The sequence below is a fragment of the Triticum urartu genome, chromosome 7A (genome assembly GCF_056163025.1).
Source record: "Triticum urartu cultivar PI428250 chromosome 7A, HENAU_Tu73, whole genome shotgun sequence".
Classification (NCBI taxonomy): Eukaryota; Viridiplantae; Streptophyta; class Magnoliopsida; order Poales; family Poaceae; genus Triticum; species Triticum urartu.
Window position 1 is genome coordinate 678,679,382 of NC_141879.1, and position 16,207 is coordinate 678,695,588.

Sequence of the window (16,207 nt, forward strand, 5' to 3'; positions counted from 1 at the left end):
TGCTACTATCCTGCTTGTTCTCGACTGTTACTGAAACTGCTAATAATTCATCATAGGACCAAAAGGTGCATCTTTTACAAGGGCGTACCTACCCGACTTATCACCGTAACAAATGAAGATGATTGGCGAGTGGCGACTTATCAACGTTGCTATTCTGTGCGATGATCGATCATGATCATGAGCAGCAGCAGCAGCAGCAGTGTCACCTGTCTGCCATGGTTCACAGTGCCCCCACCTCAATTGATTGGCATCCAGCTTTGCACTCTGCTCTGGTCGTCAAATACCACCGCATAAGGTTAAGAAGAGAGACAAATTGAGACCGGCGTGGCGTGGGAAGGCAGCCATGGCGGACAAGGACGAGGAGCAGCAGCAGCAGCAGCCGCTACACATCCTCTTCTTCCCCTTCCTCATCCCGGGCCACCTCATTCCGATGGCCGACATCGCCGTGGTCTTCGCGGCTCGCGGCGTCAGGTGCACCATCCTCACCACCCCCGTTCAGGCTTCCATCATCCGCTCCATCGTCGACCGCGCCAACAGCAACGACGACCTCTCTTCCCAGTCGGTCCATGTCGCCGTCGTGCCTTTCCCCGACGTCGGGCTCCCGCCGGCTGGCCAGCGCGGCACGGGCCTTGTATCCCAGGAAGATAAAGTGAAGTTCGGCCGGGCGGTGCAGCTGCTCCGGGAGCCCTTCGAACGGTTCCTGGCTGACAGCCATGCCGACCTCGACGCCGTGGTCTCCGACGGCTTCTACCACTGGTCCGTGGACGTCGCGGCTGAATACGGCGTGCCGCGTCTCATGTTCCTCGGCATGGGTGTGTTCGCCCGGTCCTGCTCCGAGCACGTGTTGTCGCAGGAGCATAGGCACAACCCCGACGGCGACGATCCTGATGCCGTCGTGTCGCTGCCGGGTCTACCGCACGGCGTGGAGCTGAGGCGGAGCCAGATGATGAAGGAGCCGCACTACCTGGAGTTCTTCCGGTGCGTCTATGCCGCAGGCCGGAGGAGCTACGGCGAGCTGTTCAACAGCTTCCAAGAGCTGGAGCGGGACAGCGCCGAGCACTACCGCACGACGCTCGGCGGCCGCGCGTGGTTCGTTGGGCCAGTCGCGCTCGCCAGCGGTAGCAAGGACGTGGCGTCAAGGGGCACCGACGCGCTCTCGCTGGACGCGGACGGCTGTCTCCGGTGGCTGGACTCCAAGCCGGCTGGCTCGGTGGCATACGTCGCATTTGGTACGCTGACCAGCTTCTCGCCGGAGCAGCTACGGGAGCTCGCCTGCGGCCTTGACATCTCAGGCAAGAACTTTGTGTGGGTCATCTCCGGCGCCGACGCAGCATCGTCGGACCTATGGATGCCAGAAGGCTTCCAGACAGCTTTGCGTGGGTACATCATCTGTGGCTGGGCGCCGCAGGTGCTCATTCTAAACCACCCAGCCATGGCCTGCTTCGTGACGCACTGCGGGTGGAACTCGACGCTGGAGGCGGTGAGCGCCGGCGTACCGATGATGACCTGGCCACGGTACGCTGACCAGTTCTTTAACGAGAAGCTCGTCGTGGACGTGCTCAAAGTGGGCGTCAGCGTGGGCGCCAGGGACAACGCGTCGTCTGCGGAGGCCCACCAGGTGATCGGAGGCGGCGTGATTGCCAAGTGTGTCACGAGACTGATGGAGGTGCAGGGCGACGTAATGCGGAAGAAGGTGGAAGATCTTGGCGTCAAGGCAAGAGACGCGGTGGAGAAGGGTGGCTCGTCGTACGGTGACGTTGGACGGCTGGTGGACGACCTTAAGGCCCGTCGGAGTAGGCAACGTGATTGACTCGATGGCGCCGGCGACGTCTCGTTAATTTTCTTTTCAATAAAAGGGAGATTTACGAGAAAAGCATATCTACCATGTAGGGGATATCCCATGCATAATTCAGGAGTTGGGATTTGGTTACATGCATATGCGTCCCCATTTCCACAACTTTCCTTACCTAGCTTTGTGACAGAGATTATTCTATGCCATGCTCTACCCCCATGTTTTTTTCATATGATTTCCATGTTTGAATCCCTTTTATCTTTGAACCAGAGTTTACTTTATAAACATTTTGAATATTTGTGTAAGACTCTATCTAACAAAGTGATGCATTCTAGAACACAAAAAACCTAAGATATCTTGATAAGAACCACGGTTGGGCCGCCCCAGGCCCCCAAACGTCAGGGCCACCCTCCCAGGTATGTGTACGTTGGGTACGGTACAAGTATATACTCCTTCGAGCGAAAAGAAATTGAAGGCAATAGACAAAACCTTGTGTCACTGACCATTGCGACATGGTTGTCATCCCCCTTTCCTTGTTCCACGTGTGCTACCTGGGGGAGACGCCCACAACTCGAACCCTAGGTTGATGTGCCTCCGCGGGATGGTTGTCCTCCACTAATGTTGGTGGTCGACAAACTTGTTTAGGGTGGCCATGGTCGGGGGGAGGGGGAGGAGGGGGCGGTGTTCATCTCGACTGTGACTGCGAGGTGATTGGGAGCACTGCCTGGAGCCTGTAATGTGTAGTTATGAGGCTTGATGAGGACCACCAACCTGGGTTGGGGTGGTTATGGTTAGGTGTGTTGTGGATGCTTGACCCCCTCGTGTGTTGGGCCATGCCACCGGTGGGTTCCTTGCCAGCCCAGATCCGAGCGTGGATCGGTGGGGGTGCCCATTGAGCTCGACCCACAACCATATATTGATGATATTATGAGCTAGTGCCATTATTGGACTTCCATAGAGTCGTGGTGGCCTCCTACGACAGTCATTGACCCTATATAATGGCAATTGTGCATGGGGTTATTTTATCGAATGCTAGGGCAACTACTTGGAAGAATGTCCAAGTAGGTTCTTCGGCAAGCCTTGAGGCGATAGTGTTTCGTTCTCCCCTTGGTTTGTTGGATGGCGAGGGGAACGGAGATGGGTGGTCTTGGCACGGTCTTTGTCCTCGGTGGAGACTAGGCTCTGATCTGGATAAGGAGGCCTAGAACTTTTAATAGTGGGCAAAGCTTGCGATTGGGCCGTTGCCCAGAGACCCATGGGTGTCGCTGTTGGGAAACGTAGTAATTTCAAAATTTTCCTACGCACACGCAAGATCATGGTGATGCATAGCAACGAGAGGGGAGAGTGTGTCCACGTACCCTCATAGACCGAAAGCGGAAGCGTTAGCACAACGCAGTTGATGTAGTCGTACGTCTTCACGATCCGACCGATCAAGTACCGAACGCACGTCACCTCTGAGTTCTGCACACGTTCAACTCGATGACGTCCCTCGAACTCCGATCCAGCCGAGTGTTAAGGGAGAGTTTCCTCAGCATGACGGCGTGGTGACAATGATGATGTTCTACCGACGCAGGGCTTTGCCTAAGCACCGCTACGATATGATCGAGGTGGATTATGGTGGAGGGGGGGGGGCACCGCACATGGCTAAGAGATCAAGAGATCAATTGTTGTGTCTATGGGGTGCCCCCCTCTTCCGTATATAAAGGGGGGTGAGGAGGAGAGGGCCGGCCAAGGGGGTGGCGCGCCCTAGGAGGGGGAAACCTACTCCAAGTAGGTTTGCCCCTCCCTTTCCTAATCCAAGAAGGAGGGGGAAGGAAGGAGTGGGAGAGGGGAAAGGCAAGGGGGGCGCCCCCCCTTTCCTTGTCCTATTCGGACTCAAGGGGAGGGGGCGCGCCTCTTGCCCTGGCCGGCCCCCCCTCTCTCTCCACTAAGGCCCAACAAGGCCCATTATTTCCCGGGGGGGGGGGGGGGGGTGTTCCCGTAACCCCCGGTACTCTGATAAATGTCCGAAACCTTTCCGGTGTCCAAACATATTCGTCCAATATATCGATCTTGATGTCTCGACCATTTCAAGACTCCTCGTTATGTCCGTGATCACATCCGGAACTCCTAACTACCTTCGGTACATCAAAACATATAAACTCATAATATAACCGTCATCTAACTTTAAGCGTGCGGATCCTACGGGTTCGAGAACTATGTAGACATGACCGAGACACGTCTCCGGTCAATAACCAATAGCAGAACCTGGATGCTCATATTGGCTCCTACATATTCTACGAAGATCTTTATCGGTCAAACCGCATAACAACATACGTTGTTCCCTTTGTCATCGGTATGTTACTTGCCCGAGATTCGATCGTCGGTATCTCAATACCTAGTTCAATCTCGTTACCGGCAAGTCTCTTTACTCGTTCCGTAATACATCATCCCGCAACTAACTCATTAGTTGCATTGCTTTCAAGGCTTATAGTGATGTGCATTACCGAGTGGGCCCGAGATACCTTTCCGACAATCGGAGTGACAAATCCTAATCTCGAAATACGCCAACCCAACAAGTACCTTTGGAGACACCTGTAGAGCACCTTTATAATCACCCAGTTACGTTGTGACGTTTGGTAGCACACAAAGTGTTCCTCCGGTAAACGGGAGTTGCATAATCTCATAGTCATAGAAACATGTATAAGTCATGAAGAAAGCAATAGCAACAAAGTAACAATCAAGTGCTAAGCTAACAGAATGGGTCAAGTCAATCACATCATTCTCCTAATGATGTGACCCCGTTAATCAAATGACAACTCTTTGTCTATGGTCAGGAAACATAACCATATTTGATCAACGAGCTAGTCAAGTAGAGGCATACTAGTGACATTCTGTTTGTCTATGTATTCACACATGTATCATGTTTCCGGTTAATACAATTCTAGCATGAATAATAAACATTTATCATGATATAAGGAAATAAATAATAACTTTATTATTGCCTCTAGGGCATATTTCCTTCAGTCTCCCACTTGCACTAGAGTCAATAATCTAGATTACACAGTAATGATTCTAACACCCATGGAGCCTTTGTGCTGATCATGTTTTGCTCGTGGAAGAGGCTTAGTCAATGGGTCTGCAACATTTAGATCCGTATGTATCTTGCAAATCTCTATGTCTCCCACCTGGACTTGATCCCGGATGGAGTTGAAGCGTCTCTTGATGTGCTTGGTTCTCTTGTGAAATCTGGATTCCTTTGCCAAAGCAATTGCACCAGTATTGTTACAAAAGATTTTCATTGGACCCGATGCACTAGGTATGACACCTAGATCGGATATGAACTCCTTCATTTGCTGCTTCCGAAGCAGCTATGTACTCCGTTTCACATGTAGATCCTGCTACGTCGCTTTGTTTGAACTGCACCAACTGACAGCCCCACCGTTTAATAAAAACACGTATCCGGTTTGCGATTTAGAATCGTTCGGATCAGTGTCAAAGCTTGCATCGACGTAACCATTTACGACGAGCTCTTTGTCACCTCCATAAACGAGAAACATATCATTCGTCCTTTTCAGGTATTTTAGGATGTTCTTGACCGTTGTCCAGTGATCCACTCCTGAATTACTTTGGTACTTCCCTGCTAAACTAATAGCAAGGCACACATCAGGTCTAGTACATAGCATTGCATAGATGATAGAGCCTATGGCTGAAGCATAGGGAACATCTTTCATTTTCTCTCTATCTTCTGCAGTGGTCGGGCATTGAGTCTTACTCAACTTCACACCTTGTAACACAAGCAAGAACCCTTTCTTTGCTTGATCCATTTTGAACTTCTTCAAAACTTTGTCAAGGTATGTGCTTTGTGAAAGTCCAATTAAGCATCTCAATCTATCACTATAGATCTTGATGCCCAATATATAAGCAGCTTCACCGAGGTCTTTCATTGAAAAACTTTTATTCAAATATCCTTTTATGCTATCCAGAAATTCTATATCATTTCCAATCAACAATATGTCATCCACATATAAAATTAGAAATGCTACAGAGCTCCCACTCACTTTCTTGTAAATACATACTTCTCCAAAAGTCTGTATAAAACCATATGCTTTGATCACACTATCAAAACGTTTATTCCAACTCCGAGAGGCTTGCACCAGTCCATAAATGGATCGCTGGAGCTTGCACACTTTGTTAGCTCCCTTTGGATTGACAAAACCTTCCGGTTGCATCATATACAACTCTTCTTCCAGAAATCCATTCAGGAATGCAGTTTTGACATCCATTCGCCAAATTTCATAATCATAAAATGCGGCAATTGCTAACATGATTCGGACAGACTTTAGCATCGCTACGGGTGAGAAGGCCTCATCGTAGTAAATCCCTTGAACTTGTCAAAAACCTTTTGCAACAAGTCGAGCTTTATAGACAGTAACATTACCATCAGCGTCAGTCTTCTTCTTGAAGATCCATTTATTCTCGATGGCTTGCCGATCAACGGGCAAGTCAACCAAAGTCCACACTTTATTCTCATACATGGATCCCATCTCAGATTTCATGGCTTCAAGCCATTTTGCGGAATCTGGGCTCACCATCGCTTCTTCATAGTTCGTAGGTTCGTCATGGTCTAGCAACATAACCTCCAGAACAGGATTACTGTACCACTCTTGTGCGGATCTCACTCTGGTTGACCTACGAGGTTCAATAACAACTTGATCTGAAGTTTCATGATCATCATCATTAACTTCCTCACTAATTGGTGTAGGTGTCACAGGAACCAGTTTTTGTGATGAACTACTTTCCAATAAGGGAGCAGGTATAGTTACCTCATCAAGTTCTACTTTCCTCCCACTCACTTCTTTCGAGAGAAACTCCTTCTGTAGAAAGATTCCAAATTTAGCAACAAAAGTCTTGCCTTCGGATCTGTGATAGAAGGTGTACCCAACAGTCTCTTTTGGGTATCCTATGAAGACACATTTCTCCGATTTGGGTTCGAGCTTATCAGGTTGAAGCTTTTTCACATAAGCATCGCAGCCCCAAACTTTAAGAAACGACAACTTCGGTTTCTTGCCAAACCATAGTTCATAAGGCGTTGTCTCAACGGATTTTGATGGTGCCCTATTTAATGTGAATGCAGCTATCTCTAGAGCATAACCACAAAATGATAGCGGTAAATCAGTAAGAGACATCATAGATCGCACCATATCTAGTAAAGTTTGATTATGACGTTTGGACACACCATTACGCTGTGGTGTTCTGGGTGGCGTGAGTTGCGAAACTATTCCGCATTGTTTCAAATGAAGACCAGACTCGTAACTCAAATATTCTCCTGCACGATCAGATCATAGAATCTTTATTTTCTTGTTATGATGATTTTCAACTTCACTCTGAAATTCTTTGAACTTTTTAAATGTTCCAGACTTATGTTTCATTAAGTAGATATACCCATATCTGCTTAAATCATCTGTGAAGATGAGAAAATAATGATACCCGTCACGAGCCTCAATATTCATTGGACCACACATATCTGTATGTATGATTTCCAACAAATCTATTGCTCGCTCCATAGTTCCGAAGAACGGCATTTTAGTCATCTTGCCCATGAGGCACGGTTGGCAAGTACCAAGTGATTCATAATCAAGTGGTTCCAAAAGTCCATCAGTATTGAGTTTCTTCATGCGCTTTATACCGATATGACCTAAACGGCAGTGCCACAAATAAGTTGCACTATCATTATCAACTCTGCATCTTTTGGCTTCAATATTATGAATATGTGTATCACTACTATCGAGATTCAATAGAAATAGACCACTCTTCGAGGGTGCATGACTGAGGGAGTCCTGGATTAGGGGGTCTCCGGACAGCCGGACTATATCCTTTGGCCGGACTGTTAGACTATGAAGATACAAGATTGAAGACTTTGTCTCGTGTCCGGATAGGACTCTACTTGGCGTGGAAGGCAAGCTAGGCAATACGGATATGGATATCTCCTCCTTTGTAACCGACCTTGTGTAACCCTAACCCTCTCCGCTGTCTATATAAACCGGAGGGTTTTAGTCCGTAGGACAACAACCACAACATACAATCATACCATAGGCTAGCTTCTAGGGTTTAGCCTCTCTGATCTCGTGGTAGATCTGCTCTTGTACTACCCATATCATCAATATTAATCAAGCAGGACGTAGGGTTTTACCTCCATCAAGAGGGCCCGAACCTGGGTAAAACATTGTGTCCCCTGCCTCCTGTTACCATCCGGCTTAGACGCATAGTTCGGGACCCCCTACCCGAGATCCGCCGGTTTTGACACCGACATTGGTGCTTTCATTGAATCCGATTGAGCGCCGATCATGAATTTTACCTCCACGGATATTTTTCAGCACTTGCCCTTTGGCGACATACTGAACTCATTAAGGTCTCTCTCCTTGTCAGGAGAATCCTGGCCGAACTATGTCCAGCAGGACTGGGACGCAGACGACAAAGAAATTCGAGGCCCACCCACCACCCACTTAGTAGCCACTGTCGATGACTCAACCGACATGCTCGACTTCGACTCCAAAGACATCGACGGTATGGACGATGATGCGGGAGGCGAAGAGGAACCACCGCCCACAGGGCGCTGGACGTCCACCTCATCATATGACGTATACATGGTGGACACACCAAAAGAAGACGACGACGAGGAACGGAAGGACGCAACGAAGGCTTGTCCCCTCGAGAAGCAGTCAAAGCGGCGGCGTAAGCACCGCCCCAAATCCCGCCTCGGCAGAAATAACGATCATACAGACCCAGCGTTGGAGCAGGGCGAACCACTGCCGGACCACGGCAATACGGAGAATCAAACCGAACAAACCAATTCTGTCAAAGATAATAGTCCGGATGACATAACGCCGGACAGGCACCCGGAGCAGCAGAATGCCCGTCAAAGGCTTGTTGCCACCGCGAGGAGTCTAAAAAAGCAGAAGCAAAGGCTCAAGGCTGCGCAGGACACACTCCAAATCAGATGGAGTAAAGTACTCAACACAGCAGCGAAGTATGGTGGTAATCGCCCCACCAAGAGCTACCCGAAGCGGAAATTGCTACCCGAGTTCGATGAGGAGGCCCTAGATACCCCACAACCAAAATCAAAACGGCCACCTGGCCGGATAGACGACCTCACGGCCAGCATGGAGCGGCAAACAACGCCACTCACAAGCCGATACACGATCCACATGAGGGCTCGCACCAAAAGGACGACGCAACCAGATCCATCTATGGACCACGCAAGCGCGCCCCAGCATATGATGTAACACAACAAACATCAGAACAACGCGGTACACCCAGATACAGGGGTGCCGCACACCCCCTATGTTTCACTGATGAGGTGCTGGACCATGAATTTCCAGAGGGATTCAAACCCGTAAACATAGAGGCATACGACGGAACAACAGACCCTGGGGTCTGGATTGAGGACAATATCCTCCATATCCATATGGCTTGAGGAGATGATCTCCACGCCATCAAGTACTTACCCCTCAAGCTCAAAGGGCCAGCTCGGCACTGGCTTAAAAGCCTTCCCAAAAACTCCATTGGAAGCTGGGAAGAGCTCGAAGACGCTTTTCGGGCAAATTTTCAACGGACTTATGTCTGACCCCCGGATGCGGACAATTTGAGTCATATAACTCAACAGCCCAGAGAGTCAGCCTGAAAGCTTTGGAACAGGTTTCTTACTAAGAAGAACCAAATAGTTGACTGCCCGGACGCCGAACCCTTGGCAGCTTTTAAGCATAGCGTCCGCGACGAATGGCTTGCCAGACACCTCGGCCAAGAAAAGCCGAGAACAATGGCAGCATTAACAAGCCTCATGACCCGCTTTTGCGCGGGTTAGGACAGCTGGCTAGCCAGATGCAGCACCAGCGACCCAAGCACATCCGAAGTTAGAGATGAAAATGGGAAATCACGGCGTAGCAAAAATAATAAGCGTCAGAATAAAGAAGACAACCTGAAGAGCACGGTGGTACACGCCGGATTCCGAAACTCTCGGCCAGGTCAGCAAAAGCCGCCCTCTAAAGGCGCCAGAGATGAACTGTCCATCCTGAAAAAAATTCTGGACCAAGTATGTCAGATCCATAGCACCCCTGGTAAACCCACTAATCATACCCACAGAGAATGTTGGGTCTTCAAGCAGTCCGGCAAGCTCAGCGCCGTACACAAGGGGGAGGATACACCAAGCGAAGATGAGGATGAGCCTCTCAAGCAAGACACTGGGGAACAAAAGAAGTTTCCATCAGAAGTCAAAACAGTCAATGTATTACACGTGATCAAGGGAAGCAAAGCGGCCCTCCCAGATAAATATGCCCAAGGGCCTATCACTGCGAAACCCTGCCACTGGTCGTCTCAACCGATCACCTTCGACCATCGTGATTACTCAGCAAGTATCCGGCGGGCAGGATGGGCTCCCCTGGTATTAGACCCAATAATTGACGGATACCACTTTGCACGAGTCCTGATGGACAGTGGCAGCAGTTTAAACCTGATATACCAGGATACAATCCGCGAAATGGTGATAGACCCAACGAAAATTTGCCATAGCAACACTACCTTTAACGGAGTAACGCCAGGCCCAGGGGCTCACTGCACGGGCTCCCTGCTACTAAAGGTTATATTCGGCTTCCCCGATAACCCCCGTAGCGAACATTTAACCTTCCACATTGCTCCGTTCCAATGCGGTTATCAAGCACTACTTGGACGCGAAGCTTTTGCTCGCTTTAATGCAATACTGCATTACGCTTCCCTCACGCTCAAGATGCCCGGTCCACGTGGCATCATTACAGTGAACGGAAGTATTAAGCGATCTTTGCGCACCGAAAAGAATGCGACTGCCTTGGTAGCCGCACACTAAAAACGGCCTCACCAACTAAAAGCATTTGATAGGTCGTCAAGACCACGGACGCGGTTAGACGAGCCCGGCGCTGCTATATGTAATTTGTACTGGATTGATGTCCACACCCCTATTACAAATACAAGGGGCTCAACGCGCGCAGACAAGTGGCAATTTCTACTCATTTCTAGTTATACATGGTTTCTTTAAAAACTGTCTTTTTGCACGACAACTTTTTCACCTAAGTTCCTCTCTTTTACATATGATCATCGTGCTACACCCGTCCAGGATACGGCACAACGGAGACACAGGCGCAGACGTGCAACAGGGACCCGCTCCAAGGATTCTTTTTAGATTAAGACCCCGCGTAAACCTTTTTTACTGTCTCTTGTTGATACACATCCCTCAAATTCTCAGTACAATTGAGAAGGATGCTGACGTCTTGGCATGTGGCCATGTCAGAATAATGCACGTACCTAGACACAAGGGGCTTCTTACAAAGGGCACTATTTAGGCCCGGTTTATACCATAAAGACCGAATACCTTAGGGAGTGTTCGGCGTCGCGAGTTTGGCCTTATATGCATCAGCTCCGAATCATTGTCTTTGGTCAAATGTTGGGTTTTCCCGGCTCCTGTGTTTTGGTGCCTTACGTTCTGCTTTATCGGCTAAGGCAGCACCAGGAGAACTACTGCGATTGTGCCTTGGTTCATCCGGACGAGCACCTCAGTAGAGAAAGCCGAAAACTGACTGTCATGATATAGCGTGAGACTGGTCAACCACTCGATGACCTATCGGAATGATAGAATTCCTCCGCCTTAACGAAGGGCCGTTTTCCGGCCAGGCATGTACGCACCCCGAGATCAGGAGAGTGCGGAGCCACCAGGGGCTATCTAGTAGCCCCACTGTCAAACTCCTATGGCTAAGTGAAAGTGTTAAAGCATTATAGTCCGGTTGCCTCGTTCGCTGTGCTATCACCTCCTTAATAGGACCAAGACGTTGGGTTAAGTGTGAACACGCATTTTTTGCGAGCACCTCCGCATTATATGCGTGGGGGCTGAAGCCGACGACTGCAATCTTTCAGGTTATACACATGTATACATAAACGGCCGCACATGAGGCATCATATTACTTTCAGGCAAAAGTATAAACACAGCCTTAATAAATTTCATAAAAACATTGTGTTTACAATGGGAATACATATCACTCAAACATAATATTTTTCGAGCACTGGGCCTCTATCAAACGAGCACCCTCGAGAACCTCCTCGAAATAGTGCTCGGCAGCCACTCAGCCTATGGCCGAACCCTACGCCGCAACAGTGGTAGCGTCCATCTCCGCCCAGTATGCTTTAACACGGGCAAGGGCCATCCGCGAGCCTTCTATGCACGCCGACCTCTTCATCGCATTAATGCGCGGCACCGCACCAAGGAACTGTTGCACTAAGCTGAAATAGTTGTTCGGCTTTGGCTTTTCCGGCCATAGCTGATCCACGACAGACCTCATGGCGAGTCCGGACAACCTATTTAGTTCGGCCCATTCGGCTAGCTGATCAGTCAATGGAAGCGGATGCTCTGGAACGTTGAATTGCGACTAGAACAGCTTGTACACTTCACGATCTGTTTGACCTTGGAAGTATTTGGCCGCATCGGCAGCGCTCGCCGCCAAGTCCATATACGCATCTGCCGAACTCGACAGCCGATCCAGAGGGGCATACCGTGGATCTCCGAACTTCCTCCGTAGCATGAAGGGCTTCCCAGCCGCAATATCCCCGGCTTCCCGCAGCTCCTCCTTCTTCGCTCTCATAGCAGAGCGGGTGTCTTTGTCCGCCATCGTGGCCTTCTCAAGGTCCGTTGCCTTCGCTCGGTTTTCTTTTTCAAGGAGCCGACAACGGTCGGAAGTGTCTTTTAATTCTACGGCCATCTTCTCTTGGCTCTCGCAATGTGCGGACTTCTCGGCTTTCAACTCTTCGGCCGCCTTCAAAGCAGCCGCATTACTAATCCTCGCTTGTTCCTTGGCTCGGGCGAGCTCCGCCCGAAGGGTCTCCACGGTGGCAGCTCCGTCTGCAGTCACAACATATTAAAGATACTGGCATCATGCTGCTCTTATTGTGTGACATTCACCAGAAAACATTACTTACCCTGTGATTCGTCAAACCGCTTGTTAACAAGCTCGATGTCGGCGTCTGCCGCATCCAGTTGCCGTTTTAATTCGGCAAACTCACTAGTCCGACTAGCCACCGGAGCTTCCACCACCTGCACACAAAGGCAGTCTGGTTATTGCCTGGGACTATGATCCTCTGTTCGCCGCCGTTCTCAGCCAGAGTCTCAGGGGCTACTATCTACACAGGGCACACCTAAAAATGTGTGGTACCATCACAAATGTATATCATTTTACGTACCTCAAAGCCCGTTAGTAGACTCATAAAGGCATCATGCAACCTGCTTTCGGCGGATGAGATACTTTCCATCACCGTACCCATCATTGTACGGTGTTCTTCTGAGATGGCCGCTCGCCCCAACAGCTCCCTCAGAACGTCCGACCGCATACCAGACGGTGCCGGACTCTTTTGTTCGCTCTCTTCGAGAGCCGGACGCTGCGGACTTCGGGGGTCTATGGGATTATCTTCTGGCCTCACCGGATCCGGAGAGGCCCTCCGTGACGACACTTCGGAGTCACCCGCTTCTTGAGCAGAGGAGTCCGGGGGAGGCGTTTCGCTCTCCATCATCTTCGGAAGAAGATCCCCCTAAGGCGAGCTCAGCTGAGAAGGGCTAAGACCCGAACTGCAAGATATATGCGGCGTTTATTTTCTCAGAAGAAAGATAGTATACCTTCACCATTAAAGTATTTTTTGGATCACTTACGACTCGTTGGAGGGCTGATCCCCCCGCGGACTTTGTGCGGCAAGAGCACCCCCCGAGGCAGGACCCTCTGTTGGGGACTTCTTCTCCCGTTTGGAGGCCTCGGCTTCCAGATCCTCGGAAGTAGTCCTCTTCCTCCCGCGGTTATCCTCCTTCATGGAGGCGCTCATTCCCTCGGTTGGAACTGGCAGCGATGGGGGCCCGCTTCCGCCCATATTATTCCCCCTATAGCTTCCTTCGAGGGCCCCGGGCAAGGTGCGAGCTCGAGCATCTTTTCTAATACCGGATTTTCCAAACCCTCAGGGAGGGGGGCCGAACACCGAATCATCTTCGCCTTTGTTAGCCAGTCCTGGTCAAAGAGCGATCTCTCAGAAATAACTTCATGATGAATAAAGGACAGTGTGTTCGGCTAGAGGATTTCTTACTTGTTCGGCGGCGCGATTACTGCTCAGGCCCACGTCCTCGGTAGTATCCGGACACTCTATTTGAGGTCCAAAGAATGACTTGTACATCTCCTCGTGTGTCAGGCCGAGGAAACTTTGAATGGCGCGCGGTCCTTCTGGGTTGAACTCCCACAAGCGAAGGGGCTGGCGTTTGCAAGGCTGGACTCGACGAACCAGCATAACTTGCATTACCACAACCAAATTAAAATCTCCCTCAAAGAGATCTTGAATGCGGCTTTGCAGTATAGGCATGTCCTTGGCTGGACCCCAGCTCAGACCTCTGCTAATCGATGACATCAGTTGTGGTGGGGGGCCCGAGCGGAAAGTGGGGGCAGCCGCCCACTTGGCACTTCTGGGAGCCGTGACGTAAAACCACTCCCGTTGCCATAATTCGGACACCTCTGGAAAGGAACCTTTCGGCCACGGAGCTCCTGCCATCTTGCCTATTGACGCGCCTCCGCATGCTATATGTTGCCCCTCGATCTTCTTTGGCTTCACTTCAAAGGTCTTGAGCCACAGGCCGAAGTGGGGGGTAATGCGGAGGAAGGCCTCACACACGACAATAAATGTCGAGATGTGGAGAAAGGAGTCCGGAGCTAGATCGTGGAAATCTAGCCCGTAATAGAACATCAAACCCCTGACGAAGGGATCCAGAGTGAGGCCTAGGCCTCGGAGGAAGTGGGAGACGAACACGACGTTCTCGTTGGGTTCGGGAGTAGGGACGACCTGCCCTCGAGCAGGCAGCCGATGCGAAACCTCGGCGGTCAGGTATCTGGCCTCCCTCAACTTCTTGATATCCTCTTCCGTGACGGAGGAGGGCATCCACCAGCCTTGAAGGTTGGATCCGGACATGATTGAAGATCCGGAGCACCTGACCTGGGCTTTGGGTGTTAGAACTCGAGGAGGGGGAGGGGTTCGATTAAGCACGAGAGGGAAAAAGCAAAAACCTTGTCCCTTTATAAAGAGGGTGAATATCAAGCGCCCTCTCCATAGCCGTTTGGGACCTGCCTATAATCTAGGAGTCCTAGACACGGTTGGGTTACCCATGACCGTAGTAACGAGAATCCCGTAATTGGGGGAACACGATCTTTGTTTTGAAAAAAAAGTGTCAAGAAACCGCCTCGCGTTATGTGTGGAGCTGGTTGAAGAAAAACGGTTCGAATAATCACCGGGCCATGACATAACGTCATGCTGCCAAAACAAGTTAGCAAATTAGATTTGCGAAAATATTATTCTCTCTACGGTGGTATGTGGAACTTATTTTGCATGGTCGTGCACTATCCTCGTATTCAAATTCTTCTGTGTTGTATTTGGAGAAGGAACCCGCCTTGCAATGCCGAAGACAATACTGCGCGCCGGACTCGTCATCATTGAAGCTTGGTTCAGGGGCTACTGAGGGAGTCCTGGATTAGGGGGTCTTCGGACAGCCGGACTATATCCTTTGGCCGGACTGTTAGACTATGAAGATACAAGATTGAAGACTTCGTCTCGTGTCCGGATAGGACTCTAGTTGGCGTGGAAGGCAAGCTAGGCAATACAGATATGTATATCTCCTCCTTTGTAACCGACCTTGTGTAACCCTAACCCTCTCCGGTGTCTATATAAACCGGAGGGTTTTAGTCCGTAGGACAACAACCACAGCATACAATCATACCATAGGCTAGCTTCTAGGGTTTAGCCTCTCTGATCTCGTAGTAGATCTACTCTTGTACTACCCATATCATCAATATTAATCAAGCAGGACGTAGGGTTTTACCTCCATCAAGAGGGCCCAAACCTGGGTAAAACATTGTGTCCCCTGCCTCCTGTTACCATCCGGCTTAGACGCACAGTTCGGGACCACCTACCCGAGATCCGCCGGTTTTGACACCGACAATGACCATAAAAGATATTACTCATATAAATAGAACAAGCATTATTCTCTGATTTAAATGAATAACCGTCTCACATTAAACAAGATCCAGATATAATGTTCATGCTCAATGCTGGCACCAAATAACAATTATTCAGGTCTAAAACTAATCCCGAAGGTAGATGTAGAGGTAGCGTGCCGACTGCGATCACATCGACTTTGGAACCATTTCCCACGTGCATTGTCACCTCGTCCTTAGCCAATCTTCCCTTAATCCGTAGCCCCTGTTTCGAGTTGCAAATATTAGCAACAGAACCAGTATCAAATACCCAGGTGCTACTGCGAGCATTAGTAAGGTACACATCAATAACATGTATATCACATATACCTTTGTTCACCTTGCCATCCTTCTCATCCGCCAAATA

At 49.8% G+C, this 16,207-nt stretch overlaps 1 protein-coding gene across 1 annotated transcript; it reads left to right on the top strand.

Moving 5' to 3' along the window:
• The first annotated feature begins 316 nt into the window (after positions 1–316).
• On the top strand, positions 317–2,050 carry LOC125531142 (scopoletin glucosyltransferase-like). Its single transcript, XM_048695551.2, has one exon. The coding sequence runs from the start codon at positions 344–346 to the stop codon at positions 1,808–1,810; it is 1,467 nt and encodes a 488-aa protein (XP_048551508.2). The 5' UTR covers positions 317–343; the 3' UTR covers positions 1,811–2,050.
• Positions 2,051–16,207: the final 14,157 nt, after the last annotated feature.

Bases quoted from the DNA above. Each gene is read 5' to 3' on its own strand.
- LOC125531142 (XM_048695551.2), top strand. From the start codon at position 344: ATGGCGGACAAGGACGAGGAGCAGCAGCAGCAGCAGCCGCTACACATC.